This window comes from Coptis chinensis, chromosome 3 (genome assembly GCF_015680905.1).
Source record: "Coptis chinensis isolate HL-2020 chromosome 3, ASM1568090v1, whole genome shotgun sequence".
Taxonomy (NCBI): Eukaryota; Viridiplantae; Streptophyta; class Magnoliopsida; order Ranunculales; family Ranunculaceae; genus Coptis; species Coptis chinensis.
In genome coordinates, this window is record NC_141458.1 from 122,218,297 (window position 1) to 122,233,767 (window position 15,471).

A 15,471-nucleotide genomic window follows, 5' to 3' on the forward strand; every position below is an offset into this window, starting at 1 on the left:
GGATGAAACCCAACAAGAATCGTCGATACCGGACAAGTGGTCACTATTTGTTCCCGATTAAAGTAAGAAGTTGCTCCTGTTGTGTATGAACTTCTAATTCGCTTATGCCATTTCTGATTGCTTCAAAAGTTAAAGATTATTGAGCAATTTTTTGTATCCATCTGAGTATGTAGTATCTTGGATTATTTATTTATATTTAATGTCGTTGCTATTTCTTTATTGTTATTATAATTAGTATTAATTCTAAATCCATAGGTATTCATTGTTTATTTTTATATTCTACATGCATTCTTTTATAGTATTTCTTTTGGTATTATCTTAGTCTAATACTCTAATAGATATTGGAGCATAGGAATTGTTACTTTGATTATATATGGGTTGTGTTTACTGCTTGTGTTTATTTGAGAAATCAGTAAGAAACTAAAAAAAGGCAAGACTTGGTTGCTTGAGGTGAGCATGTTGTCAGGAACTAAATTAGTTAGCAATTACTTGGTGTTGGTCCGATGAGAGTGGGTAGGAACAGATGGTTATATCTGGTGGTGTAGGGGTATTATAAGTTAGAACAAATTGAAGCAAACATTAAAGGTTGACACTTGAGTGAAGTGTTGTTAAAGAGAGAGAGTTTGAACTAGTCAAGACTAGAGTCCTAGTAACTTGGGACTCTTGGAACTAAACTTGAAAAATGGGATAACGGCAATGGGGTCATGCATACAGGGCAGTTGGTTAGAGGAAATATAGGTGAGCAGAACAATTAAAAGGAGATGAATGCTTTTGGTGATTGATACTGTTGATTTTCCATTGACTCAAAAAGAAATCAATCTCTTGGAGTGTTGAACGAATTGCTGGGGGTATTGGGTTAAAGGAGTTTAGTTGCAGTTCGTAGACACGATTATTCATAGCTTTACTGAAGTGATCCTTTCAATTGAATTCCTATTGATCTAGTTCTGCGAGGTGAGTTGTACTTCTCTTGTTGTAGTCACTAGATGATTTTAGTATGATAATATTATCCCCTATGTAATTTCTGACATGAAAGAATATTTAGTTTGAAAGTATTATGGCTATGTTAGTCTGCGATATTGAAATTGGTGTTTTTCCTTCCTAGAAACTTTTGGATTATGTTTTCAGTAAAATAGGAGGGATTATATGGACTATTACTTATTCAAAGAAGTATTGAAACAGATTTTGTTTGTGAGAACATGTCGGTAACCGTTGTTATTTCGTTTAAATGAGTTGTAAATATCATGCATAGACTAGTAATAGATTTCAGTGTAGGTGTGTGTGCTTGTTGAGTCTCTGTGTGCGTGTGTAGTGGGATGGTGTAGGTGGTGTGTGTGGTAGTGTGTGTGTGCTGCTGTGTGTGTGGTAGTGGTGGACTGTGTGCAGTGTGTGTGTGGTGTAGGTGGTGCGTGTGGACTGTGTGCAGTGTGTGTGTGTGTGGTGGTCTAGTGAAGGTCAGGTGGTCTAGTGAAGAGGAGTGGTGAAGAGTGTGCACTCAGGTGGTGTGGAGGAGTGGTCTGCGCTGCTGCTGCTGCTTCCAGGTGCTGGTCCTGCTGCTTCCAGGTGCGCTGGTGGTGCAGTAGGTACTAGGTGTGTGTGTGTGTGTGCTGATGTGATTTTTGGTGGAGTGTGTGTGTGTGTGTGTGTGTGCGCTACCTCTGTGGTGCGGTGGTCTCTGTGGTGCTGTTGCTGCTGGGTGGAGTGTGCTGGGTGCTACTGCAGCTGCTGCTGGGTGGAGTGTGTGCTGGGTGCTGCTGCTGCTGGGTGGAGTGTGTGCTGGGTGCTGCAGTAGTTGCAACTTGACAACTAGTAGATAAGCAAACTAGTAGATTGCCACATAACGGATCTTTAGCTCAAATGGTAGAGCACTTGGGAGATTGCATCTTCATGTATCCCAAGGCGGTGGTGGTTCAAATCCACCAAGATCCTTCATTCATTGGTCTTTTATTATGTAACAATGGTGTTAATGGATAAAAGTCATAAAACTATATGGTTGAATATGTTTTTAATACTATTTTGCACAATAGTACATAAAAATTACTTAGTATTGTGTATGTTATCGTTGGTAGATTGTTGAGAAGTTCACTCAGAGTGATCTTGTTTATAATTTTTTTTTTTTTGCTTTTTCTTATATTTCATTGAGTTTGAAAACAAAAAAAAAAATAAAAGTTGAAATACTACTTGCTGTGGGAAAAAACCACACAAATAAAACCATATACAAATAAAATAAATTTACAAATAAGAGTAGCCATCATTTTTAAATCTTAAATATTTTAAAAACACATAAAAAATGAAATATTTGCCGCGGTAAATTTGGACAATCAAATAGCTGCAAATAGTTGCAGAGGCAAATGATATTTACCACAGTATCATCAAACAGTGGTAATTTAAATTTGCCACAAGTTATTTGCAATTGTCACATTACAAATTTGCGAGTGGCAAATGGTGACAAAATTTGCCTTTGTCACAGCTCCAATCAAACATAGCCTTAATATGTTATGTTACATTTATGTATTTTCAACCTTACTTTCTCAATTATAGTCATCATCGTCACTCACTGAGCACATATTCTGTTTCCCATTTTTGTGTACTGCCTGCGTCTCTCTATCAGTTGAGGAAAACCAACACTATATAGGCTCAGATTTGCATATACACATCAGATTTGCATATACACATCAAAATAGGTGAGTGAGTTACATGAACAGAAGCCAATGAATGTAGAAAAACAAGAGAGCCCATGTACGAAGTCCGAACAATACAATGAGTACGTTGAAAGTTAGAACATTTGATTTAAGTGTACCTGTCAGTTCCTGAATCCTGATTTTAATAAGTACCTTCGTTAAGCAAACACTTAACAATTATACATCCACCATAAGAACCATAGTTTGAGTGTTTGACAATCAAACCCTTGAAAACAAAAATAACCACCACCAGATGTAGCTTTTTGGCATTTCTTTAAACAAAAAGAATGGATGTCCATCAGCAAAAAGAGACGATTCTTGGCCAAAATTAAGTACTTCTGCTTTCTTATCTGTTACAAAGCCAGCCACTTATACTGTACCTTATCGTTGCTCTGTACCATTGTATCTCTATTTTTTTTCAGGCAAATAATGTACACCTGCACAAGATAGGAAAACAATTTCAACTTAAAATCAACATCATCAATAAGTAATAGGGTACACTTGCTGAAAAACTAGCTTGACTAGGCACACAGTAGAAAAGAAATAAAAAGGGAAAAAAAACATTTCATTCTTGGTTGTAAATTAGAACCAACTGACACATGTACGTACTTCGCTAGGAAAGACGCAGTAGTTCCAAGAAAATAAAACAATTATGTTAGAGATCTAACAACTAAACAATAACAAAGATCTGATGGAAAATATTAACCACAAGTCCAACAAGAACCACAAGGACAACAAACTCACCCATGAAAAGTGTTGTTCAGTAAGTTACTATGCGGGATGCATTTGCCATCTTGAGAGTGCTGCGGTATCTATTGAAAGAAGAGCAGCAACAATTGCACCAAGTATGGTTGCAGCTCTGGCTGCCTAACATGACAAAAGCTCGCCTAGACCTATCACTGAGGGTCACACCTTTGTGACTCATGCCTACAGCACATACAGTAGCTATACTATTGGATTAATTTGTGCAGCTGTGGCTGCCTAAGCCGTCAAAAACTCGCCTAGGGTATCAACGATGCTCACCCTAGTGATTAGTGCCTAGAGGCACCTAAGGCTTGCTCCTGGGGGCGCTAGTGCCACCTAGCTCACACCTGGGGTGTCCCTAATGTCACCTAAGTTCCCTGCGCCTCCGACTGCATAGGTTTAGGCAATGTACCATGACAATTGAAGTCGAGTTGGAACAGATGAAGCTATGGATGAGCACTTCATCATTTACCTTAGTAAAGATAAGTATAATGTTACAGACTTTCAGCAGACGTTGCTGCAATTGCTAGATTAGGCAATCATGAGATGATTTTGTACAAAATGAGAGGTCCCACAAGCAAAATGTGTTCATTTTAGTTATGTACTTGGGACATCCATGATTGCAGATGACTTGAGATCATTTTACTTCGATGCCATCATTTTGAAAAATTACTCAATTTTTCTTTCCCCAAAAAGATGGTATCATATGATAATTAAAATTACACACAAATCTTTCACCTGCTCCAAGATAGAGGAGCCCTATCATCATTTATCAACCATGATCCCCATTTCGATTTTTTTTTGCCACACAGTTCTCTCGAGATATAGACTACATTACAGAAGACAAACACAGGCTCTAACTTTTCAAAATTACACAAAGGATTGAATTACTCCAGGAGTAACCTTCAGAAACTCCAATGACACATTAACCATCACTGAATACCACTACATAAAGAGGAAAATAATTAAACTGGTTATTGATGTGGTTGTTCACTATAAAGCTTTAGCAGAACTATGAGTAAACTTTGCTGCAATTTATATGTGAAAAAGTAGATGTATCATCATTTCCTATATAACAAGGTGTGCAAAACAAAATTTAAACACAAAACTGAAAACTGACAGGAGATTATCAAAAGTCAAATTTTAACATGTTTGCATCTTACCTAGTGTAGACGCTTGCAGCAACCAGGTGCACCACAATAGCATGGCATAACTTTAACTTTACCAGCTGCATCCGTCACGCTATCCAGAACAAAACCATAATCGTAGGTAAGCTCCTGTAATGGAGGAATGTTATCTGCAGCGAAGAAGACTATTCGAGCAAGTCGAATATCATGTGTAGAGCTCAAAACACACTGAACAAATACATTCGGCTCACAACTGTGATTCATAAACCTTGCTACACCACCTACTGTACCAGCGTTTATGCAAAACTCAGCAGCACTTTCGCTTTCCTTGTCATCAGTTTCATCCATGCGAGTACGCAAGTGTTTAGGAACAACTCCTGGCCTGGTCAGTCTTCCATCAAGCCCCTTCATTGTCTGTAAGCAGTCAATCTCAAAGATAAAGACATTTCCAACGACATCATCCAAGTCACTGGTCCGCATAAGGGTTCCAAAGTACTCGCAAACAGGTGCGCCAGCAGGAATAAAATCCCACGACCTTACTGCCCATCCCTTATCCGAAGTGCGATACACCTCAAGCTGGTACTTGAGCCCTTGTTGTGATGTTCTATTCACACACTGCGGTCCACATCCGCACTTTGGGCCACACTCGAAGACAACTGCTTTAGCTTCAATCAACCGACCACCGTTAAGACGAACATATGGAAAGTCACCACCGTTGAGTTTTGCACACGCACATATATTGGGATCAGTACAAGCGCCCTTGCATTTGCACCCGCTAGTAACTTTGGGGACTGTGATGCCATCCGCGACTTGGACAGAGTTGCTATAAGTATAACCAGTTGGTGGAACAGGTGGATCATCAACCAAATTAGAAGCAGGAATCCACAACTTCTCTTGACCTCCACTGATGTCTTCACACACTTTACCTTTTAGCTCCGCAAAAAGTCTATGTGCTTGTGCTCGAACATACTGAACCTTGTTGGTAGTTAACTCAGGCTGTCCTTCTATTCGCTTCAGCTTATACTTGAAAACAGTGAATCCAGATACACCTTTCTCAGCCCAATAGTTGACAACATCGTACAAACCATCGTATGTATATATCTTTCCAGTAAAGCTACTTGCATATGGATGTCCCCTAATTACTCTCACAGGCATAGATTGGTCTATGTTGTTCTTGAGAGCCAAATTTCCTCTTTCCAGCACTTGGTCACTGACTTGACGCTTATTACCAAGCAAGTTATTCCCACCTTGACCAGTATACACAATCTCTTTAGAATCATCCAAATCATCTTCATACTGTCCAGATACCACAATCGACGTCGCAAGAGGGAATGTATAATACTTGTACTCTCCCTTCTTATAGTTTGTTGCAGTCATGTAATCAATGCCCATCAACCAATGCTTATGAATGCCAACAACAACCATTTCTGTACGTGAACAAAACTGTTGCCCAACTTCAATTCCCGGAATGTCCCCAAATCTTTTGGCTTCATTCAAGACACACTTTGTCTCCAACATTTTTGTCATAGCTTTCAAATCCGGCCTTTTTGAAGTATTTTTCTGCTTCTCTTCATCTTTTTCTCCAACAGAATTTTTCCCCCTTTTTGAACCTTTACTGCTCTTAACTACCTTGTCAGCGTTGCAGCATCTTTGCTCTTCTTCTTGAACACTTTGAAGGTAGTACTTATTAAAAACCCTCAAAATCTCCTTAACCTTTTGATGATCACTCTTTTCAAAAACTACTAAACTAGTCTCAATGTTTGTCATCGTCTTCTCTTTCCCTTCAACAGCAACAACTTCTTCGCCATCACGATCCATCTCTTCCACATCACTTGTTTCATCAACATTATTATCCCCCAAATTTATAGTTGTTGTTTTAGTCCCTTTTGTTTTAACTACTCTAATTTTCTTAACTCTAATTTCTTCAAAAGAAGTAGTGATCTTAGTCTGGCATAGTCTTTTCATACCTGGAAGTCGAGTTCTGACCCCTTTCGTCTCCCACCCCATCATCTCTGACAATGATTCACTCTTCACTTCTGTAACATCAGCCTTTGGTTCTGCCATATTAGACAATGATTCTGTCAAGATGGATTTTTTATGAGAAAAATCACAATGGGTTGAATGAAGGATGTTGAAAAATAGTGTTTTTACTTGAGAGAGAGAAGAGAAGATGAAAAAGGTGTTTGGTATTAGTGGGATTTCAAAATGAGCAACGGGATTTCGGGAATGTGAAGTGACAAGGGAAATGAGTACTGCTCCCTCTTCGGGAAACGTGTGTCAGTGTGTGTGGGTGTTGAGCGCCATTTTTCAAAATTAAGAAAGTTTTACTAGCCGTTACCTTTGTACTGATAGGAAAGGAAATGTTTTTTTTATCTATTTTATGTTGAAAGTGTATGGGTTTTATTATATAAAAATCTAAAAGAAAACTTGTATTGAAATACGAAAGTGGTAATCCAACGTGTTACTGAAATTCAGTGATGGGTAACCCTTACCACAAGATCCAGTGAGGTTGTGAAGATAAATTAAACAAAATTGGTTTGAAGTATATTAAATAACGTCTGATTCCATAGTAACTAAGAGCGTCTGTAGGTGGTGGTAGTATACTCTTCAAATTTGAAATTTTTTTTTGGAGAATCTGGTCGCAAATTTCGACTAACTTAGGTGGTCGTAAATATCGACCGCAAATGCAATTTTAGACCCTACAACGCCCATTTGGTACCTTGGCGCTGCATATATATTAATATCGCGACATTACCCACACGCCGCCCCAAGTTCAAAAAAACTCACGCCGATATTCCCAAACAATGCGCGACCGAATTGAAAAAAGTAAAAATAAAAATAACTCACAAACGACATTAGTAGTGGCGTGCGATTACCAGCGGGCGCGTGGTCTTCGGTCAAAGTCAAAAAAAAAATTGGGGCGACATTACCAATGTCGCTCCGCATCCGCATATAAATTGCCAAATTTGCGAACAAGAATGCGAACAAATAGGTGATGCGACTATGAATGAGACTACCTAGAGATGGAATTCCGAAATATTCCGAACTTTTTCTTCAAATATGAAGAAAAATGCAGATTATACTACCACCTAGAGATGCTCTAAGACCTTTTTGCTAAAGTATAATCTTATGTTCACGACATTGTTAAAGAATAATATAAAAACACTAAAAATGTCCATATTTGGTTATACTTCTAATATCTTGAAGTGGCGATTTACTTGAAATAGATGACATTACGGTGTGCTCATGAATGGGATGTGTTGGACTGTTGGACACTCATTGAAGTGCGCTACAAATGCAATTCAGGCAACGGTGGACAGGGATGGGGGCTAAATACGAAGAGATTAAGCATGCCTATGTGAATACTGAATGTCTATGGTTGCAATGTGCCTTTTAATGCCTACGACAATGATGCCTTCAGTAGTTCAGTGCCACTACTTCCTTTGCAGTGTTAAGAGAAGTATTGTTACTTTTATTTAAGTGATTGAGTGAATCCTTTAGATCAGATATTTCATTGATGACCACTAATAATTTGGTGTTGATTTTGCAAGTTTGACTACAAGTTTAAGTAGGAAGTAAGAGCTATGTTAGGGGGTTGGGACATGAATTAAAGTTCTCTCATATCTTTTTCTGGTGGGCCAATAGACGACAAAAAATAAATAAAAATAAAATCACGATTCACAAAATTACAAAGGTAGAACGAGAGACCCGAGAGACAATTTATTCGGCTAACTCAACCACACCACTTATAAGTAGTAGAGATGTGCTAAACCCAACATTCCAACCATGACGACAAAACAATTTAGTGTTGCTAAACCAAGCACTATTTTGAGACAGCACAAACCCCAGCAGATGGAGTTTACATTCCTTAAAGTTGCAAGAATCAATTTTCTACTTATTTGTTAGAGTTTATGCATCAACTATAACAAAAGTCCCTCTCTTAGAGCATCATCAACGCCATTTCTATTTTTCGTTGTGACACCTCAACAGTTTTGGTATTTCAAAAAAATTTAAACGAAGGGAATAACTAACGCATTTTGGGCAAAATTTGCTTTTTTATTTTGGACGGAAATAGTTGTCCCGTGCCAAATTATAAAAGCCCGACAATCCAAAAGTCCAACGGTACAAAATCGAGCCATTTGGAATTTTTTATTAAAAAAAACAAAAAAAATTATGGACGGCAAAAGTAGTCCCGTCTCACTCTTGAACGGGACAAGTTGTCCCGTGCGAGTCATTCCTATATTTTTGAATAATTTAGTTCCGGATTTGACAATTGTTATTATGAAAACGTTGTTATAACAGTTCATTGGGGACGAAAATTGTTAAATAAATTGTCAACTGTTACATTAGAAATCAAATTTAGAAATTCGTTGATGATGCTCTTACGAAGGGATACAAAATCACAAACACAGATTCTATTTTTTTTTTTTTTGGTATAAGTATTTCAACAACCCAATAATCTTTGGATCTAGCTTATAATGTGGCAAATCTTGAAGCTTATAAGGTGTGGGTCGATGTTTAATAGTGTGGAACAAGAGTATTGTATCATTATTGAAATCAACAAATGCAATTGGATTTTTAGTGGGCTTTAGTTGGGCATTTTTTGTCGGGCTTCTTCTGGTCTTCGATTGGAGATTTTTTTTTTAGTGATTGGAGTTTTTTTTAGTTGGGCTTTTCAATGCCGTACATCAGATTCCAATGAGTACATGTTTAGGAAGACATTAACTAAACACACAGTCCGTGATAAACGTTTGACAGACAGAAGGAAAATAATTAACCAGAGTTTGAAGTCGCACAAAATCACCGTGCTCCCACAACAAAACAGGAAAGACCAAAACCTACCTCTCATGTACAGATGATTCAGTGTCATATTCAGAAACACCTACTCAGACAGACCATTCGGCATGAACCCCTAACACGTGCTTAATTGGCGTGAACCAAACATGTGCTTAATACTCATCTTAAACTTCTGTTTCATGGAAGTAGAAGCATTAGCATCAGTCTTACTCAACTTCTTCTCAGCTTTCTCATTATCAGAAACCACAGCATCACTAATACTCACCTTCTTCTTAGCTATCTCAATATCTGAAGACTCCGCCTCAAGCTCAGCCTCCAACATTGCCATATCTTTTTTGTAAAGATCGCGAACTTTCTCCGTTTCTTCAACACTTGCTAATTTCACAAGACATTCTTCTACGCTAACCCAGTCATTTGTTTCCATGGAGTCCTTCATCTCGTCTTGATTGGCAGAAAGATCAGTAAGACGCTGCCTACGTATGTCATCCCTATAAAAACACCAATTCCGTTCCAATCTATCAGCGAAGTGGCAACTGTCTCCAGGAACAACATCACCTACCCTGTGCATAATATCCTGCACAATCTTCTCACGCATGGAATTCAAAATCTTGGCATCACTAATACTCAACATCCCCATAGCTTCCGTGTTAAATAAATATTGAAATTGCAACATCCGAACAGCTTTTGAGTAAAGGAGAGGAACTTTCTCCAATTCTGAAAGCTTCAACAACTTGATAATATTTTCTTCCATGCTAACAAAGTCATTAGCCTTCATGGCAGCCTCAAACTTCCCAAAGCACTCGTCTACAAGACCCTGCTGAAGCTGGCAATTAGAGACATTGCTATCACCCCCAGGCATTTCATCATCAACGCTACCATCCCCAGGGCTTTCATCATCATCACCGCTATCATCCACCGACCTTTCATCATCATCAGTCTATCAGACAACAGGCAAAAAAAAATCATAAGTTGTCTTCTGAAGTGTAATTTCACAACGGATTGAAATAGTGTCAATATATTGGTTGATATTTGCGGCCTTATTATGAAGTATGCCACGATCCTAAACAACATGTTTCTTTGATAACCTATTGCAATATCCTTTTGCCCTTACCCTCATTGTCCCATACTTCATTGCCTTCTTACACACCCCCACTCTCAAAACTACTAGTAAACTACCATGCAGTGGGGTGTGAGATGAGAAAATGATTGTATTTTTTTCTTTTCCTTAAAAACACACAAAACTCCACCTATTACATGACATGATAGCACACAAATTGCTTGGAATTTAAATAATAAGTAAAATAAAGAAACTGGGCTCACCTGCCGACCTGCCCACTCATCCTGATATATATGATATCCGCTATCATCCACGGACCTTTCATCATCATCAGGCTATCAGACAACAAGCAAAAAAAAATCATAAGAAGTTGTCTTCTGAAGTGTAATTTCACAACGGAGTGAAAATTCGATTAGAAAGGTAAAACCTGCACAAATAATTTCATTCTATGCATCTCCTCCGGAAAAATCGAGTCCAAATTTACTCCCCAACACTGAAATCAATTATTTACAGAAGCTATAAGTAATCTCAAGGTCTCATGCTTGAAGAAAAAATAAACCCTAGGAAAAACAAAGCAACCGTACCTCTGAGATTTGTGTGGAAGAGTAAACGCGGTTTTGTTCGGCGAGAGGCTGGGATCTCATCTAGGGCTTCTACTTGTATTATATATAGAGGAAGACTGATTCTAGGGCTTCTATAAAAGTATAAAGTGTATGGCGGTCCGGGTTGCAATCCCAGCTCGAGCCCAACACGAAAACGCTGGCCTAATATTATTCTCTGTCATTGTCTACGGGCATACCCCATTTCGCAGACCCCCAAACAAATTAGAACTATGAGCAAGGCCCTATATTCCATGGAGGGGCCGAAAACCAATATATATCAGACTAGCCTCTTTATATGTGTCTTCGCCACGTAATCAATACTAATAATTTCCAAAAAAAAATCTCATGTAGTGGACCCCATCTGAATTTAGTTTATTTTTATTTGATAATTTATTTATGGACGTGAAAGTATAATTTTACCCCTTCAAAAAAGAAAACAAAAATGACATAAACTATAATATTGGCGTTTGGCAATGGGCAAAATAGGAAAGAAAAATTAATGATGTGATGATTATTTACTGTAGAGCCCCCCGTTTTCATTAAAGAAGTAAGATAAGATATATCGGTTGATGTAAATATACTAGCCTACGCACGTTGTGCGTTCTTGTTTAAATCATAAAGAGGAGGGGTAAAATTGTCAATATAATAAAATAACATAGGCAAAATAGTAATAAAAAAAATGAGGGGCAAAACAATTACAATGATTAAATAACAGGGACAAAATAGTCATAAAAAGTGAGGGTAAAATTGTCAATATATAAAAGAACAGGGACACAATTGTCAAAACATGTGTTTATAAGCATGAATTTTAAGGTAAAATTCAAAAATTTAATAGATAGATTTTATAATCACAATTAAAAAAAAAATCAAATATTAATTTGGAAAGGAGAAACCCATAATAGGTTGCATTGGCGGAAGAGTATTTGAGATAGAAATCGGGTTCAAGATATAAGGCTTAATCGATTAAATTCCTCTCTAATTTGCTTTGAAGCTCCAGTCGAGAGGTAAATTAAATTAGTGGGATTCGAGACTCTGCTTTTATCTCTCCCATAACCACTTAAATCGACGATTGAAAGATGCACCAGCCCTTCCATCCTGAACATTATCCTAGGCTCATAGATTCAGGTGGGATGTGCAAAGTTATGGTTCTACAAAGAATAGTAGAAGTTAGAGAGTGAATAGCGCAAGATGGTTTTGAGAGAGTTTGTCGATCCTTTTTCTCGAGAGAGTGAGGCTTTTTGGTGTAAAACTTAAAAGGCCACAACAATTGATTATTTTGCCCAAAATAAAAACGTTGTAAACCACTGTTTGAGGAAAACAGTGGGGTTCTCTGGTTTTAAAAACATAAATAATTGGAACCGTGGCTTATGGCAAACTAGATCCCACAGTTTACATGGAAACAGTGGCGTAAACTAATAAACAAATAACAAACAAAATTTTTATCGTGGTATAAGTATATTAGCCACTGTTTTTGGTAGAACAGTAGTATAAAACTTCTCCCTTACTGTGGTAAATGTGTCATTTTGTAGTAGTGATTTTGTTCAAGTTGTCCTCATAATGATCTTATAATAATTGATATTGGAATCATTATAAACAATAATTGTGTATAGAGTTATCTCGTCTTGGTTGCCGTCTTGGTCACTTGATTGAAACTTCTCTTTATTAAATAGTTCATTTTTCACATTAAAAGCATATCATATGTCCATTCCATTTCACTCAATGTCATTAAAAAAATAATAATAAATAAAATTTTAGGGTTGTAAATAGAAATAGAACAAAAGAATTTGAAAAAAATGATAAATAAGTGTAGAGAATGAAAAAAATGTGTGGGTTAAGTTTATTTGGATTGGAAAATAAAAAGGTATGGTGGGAAAAAAAAAATTGAGCTTAAGAAAGGTTTTTGGGCTTAAGAAAGTAAAAAGACAAAAGTTGAAATTTGGATATTTTCGCTTTTCAGTGGGGTCTGTCGTCCTAATAGATTATGGGTCCTGTTTAGGGATGTCCAAACGGGTACCCGACCCGGCCCGAACCAGACTTTTTGGGTTTTGAACGGGTATCGGGTTATCTAAACCCGGACCGGTTTTCAGCAGGTCAGGTTCGGAGTCGGGTATTTTGTTGAGAAGTGTGACCAAACCTATCCTAACCCTATATTTGCAATTTTTGATTGGGCTTCGGGTTTGGGTTTCGGATAGGATAAAACCCGGTATAAATGAAGAAAGAAACAATAAGAAACTTTATTTGAAATATATATCTACATTTTATTCTTTTTTCGGCTATCTACAACTCCTTCAAACAAAATAAAACTTAATGAACTTGGAAGTAATTATCACCTATATCTTCGGACATAATTATTTGATATGATTTAAAAATAGATGGACCGGAATGAAATATAGACACATGATCACGTCAATTACTAAAAAAATTGGAAATCCCGACATAATTTTTTTCATAATCCAATATATTAAATAACTCATCATTGTAAACATGAATGAGATCATAATCCAAATATTTATCTAACTTATTCTTTTATATGAGATTCATAGTATGCAATTGAAACCGGATTTGGGGTTCAATTTCGGTCCAGGTTTGGTTTCAGGTTTTTTAGCCCTTTTAACGGGTTTAAGGCTAAATTATCGGGTCGGGCTCAGGTTGGTCTGGGTTTAGAGAGTGTGACCAAACCCTACCCTATGTATTTCGGTTTGGGTTCGGGTTCGGTGCGGGTTTTGGGAGAAGGGGGTTATGTTGACAAAAACCAACTTGGTTGGTTTCTGTCTGTCTGTCCTCATCTCTTCCCTTCTATTTTTTCTCTTCGTCTCTCTCACTCTCCCTTTTCATCTCTCTCTCCAGACACTCTAAATCTCCACTCCTCCTTCTCCATCTCCACTCATCCATTTTCCTCTCCCACTCCGCTCACCCCCACTGCTTAGCAGTATACTAGTAATTATTTATTTTTTTTGGGGTCGGCCTAACATGGAGGGCAGTAACAAATCTCTACACTATATGATAGGCGGGTATTTCGGAAGCCTCCTCAACTCTCGAGTAGGCAAATTGCAATCTCTCTTTTGTTATTATTTAGTCATTCCTCATTTTCTTTTGTTATTATTTAGTCATTCCTCCTTTATGTCTTGCAATTGAAATCAAACACTGATGTTCTCTTCCAATCGAAATCAAACACCAATTCGTCAATGTCCAACTTCACACCAACTCTACACTCTTTATGTCTTGCAATCGAAATCAAACACCAATTCCTCAATATCTCTATATATATTCTTGAGAGGTATAAGGTTTTTTTGAAGAAGTACCAAGAGTGGGTTGCTGTGTGTAGTGTGTACCGTCGGCTTTTTGTTGAGAGTTTGTTAAGAGGTATAAGGATTTTTTTGAAGCAGTATCAAGAGTGGGTTGCTCTGATAAGGTTAGAATTTTGCCTTTTTTTGTTTTTTTTTAAATTATTATTATAATTCTGAAGTATTTACGTTTAAGTGTGTAGTGTGTACCGATGGCTTTTGTGAAATTATCTGCCCGTAGTATGAGTACTTAGTGCTCTTATATTCTGGAAGATCACAACCTTTTCTTTGTGAAAATTTTGAATGCCATGATTGAAAAATTTGAAACAAATCATCAGGTGGTGTTAATACTTCTATACTTGAAGAAACCTCAATCATGATGTAAAACTGAACTGTTGTTTTCAACTTTTAAGTGAGCTATGATTCTTATTACAACAATGAGTATCTCTGATCTATTCTATATCAGCATGTAATTGTATAATTATCATTAATATTTGACTAATTAGAAGTCCTTTACCACACCTAGCTTCCCAAAATTCTCAATGAGATCGATCTTAGACAAGACATTTATGTGAGGGAGTTCAAGCTGTAACATGATTGATAATGAGAGAAGCAATGCGCTAACATATTTCCCAGGGTCACTACACAGATGGGAATCAACCAAGAGTATTGCAGTCAACTGCATAAAAGAAAAAAGGAACCCTATGAATCTATTAATAACACTGACAATGCAAAGATATAATGTCAGGTTACATAATTCGTCACAGAAACTCAATTGAAAAACAAAAGTAAAAGCTACTTAAAGTGCACAAAAACGTACCCTAAGATCTAATTTCTTTATGAGTTTCATGATAACATTTTTGGCATTTGACTGCAAAAATTAGAATACAATTAGAAACGCAGTCAGGTTGTCAGATAAACATAATTTAGATATTTATCGATAATTAAATTTTGTAGACGAAAACAAAATATATTAGAACAACATCAATGATCATCCATACAATATACAAGACCTAGATGGACACAAAAAAAAACATTACGACATTTCCTCTTATGCATGACAAAACAAAAGCTCTAAAATTCAAAATCATGGTCGTATAGAAAAGTATCAGCAGATGTATCTCACAAAATATTCTGTTTCTTGGATCACAAGAATCTAGCAACAGCTGAACAAGGTAAGCC

At 37.1% G+C, this 15,471-nt stretch overlaps 1 protein-coding gene, 1 long non-coding RNA gene and 1 pseudogene across 3 annotated transcripts; all 3 read right to left on the minus strand.

Moving 5' to 3' along the window:
• Window positions 1-2,894: 2,894 nt before the first annotated feature.
• On the minus strand, window positions 2,895-6,864 carry LOC147513942 (histone-lysine N-methyltransferase, H3 lysine-9 specific SUVH4 pseudogene; annotated as a pseudogene). Its single transcript, XR_015215775.1, has 2 exons — window positions 4,586-6,864; window positions 2,895-3,115 (listed from the first exon to the last, which is right to left on the minus strand). The product of XR_015215775.1 is annotated as a histone-lysine N-methyltransferase, H3 lysine-9 specific SUVH4 pseudogene (transcript).
• Window positions 6,865-9,306: 2,442 nt separating this feature from the next.
• On the minus strand, window positions 9,307-11,126 carry LOC147513943 (uncharacterized). Its single transcript, XM_086597288.1, has 4 exons — window positions 10,988-11,126; window positions 10,831-10,896; window positions 10,667-10,738; window positions 9,307-10,283 (listed from the first exon to the last, which is right to left on the minus strand). The coding sequence occupies exons 1-4, from the start codon at window positions 11,045-11,047 to the stop codon at window positions 9,462-9,464; spliced, it is 1,020 nt and encodes a 339-aa protein (XP_086453414.1). The 5' UTR covers window positions 11,048-11,126; the 3' UTR covers window positions 9,307-9,461.
• Window positions 11,127-14,469: 3,343 nt separating this feature from the next.
• Window positions 14,470-15,463, minus strand: LOC147513944 (uncharacterized). Its single transcript, XR_015215783.1, has 2 exons — window positions 15,110-15,463; window positions 14,470-14,968 (listed from the first exon to the last, which is right to left on the minus strand). It is a non-coding gene; the product is annotated as an uncharacterized LOC147513944 (long non-coding RNA).
• Between the last annotated feature and the right edge of the window lie 8 nt (window positions 15,464-15,471).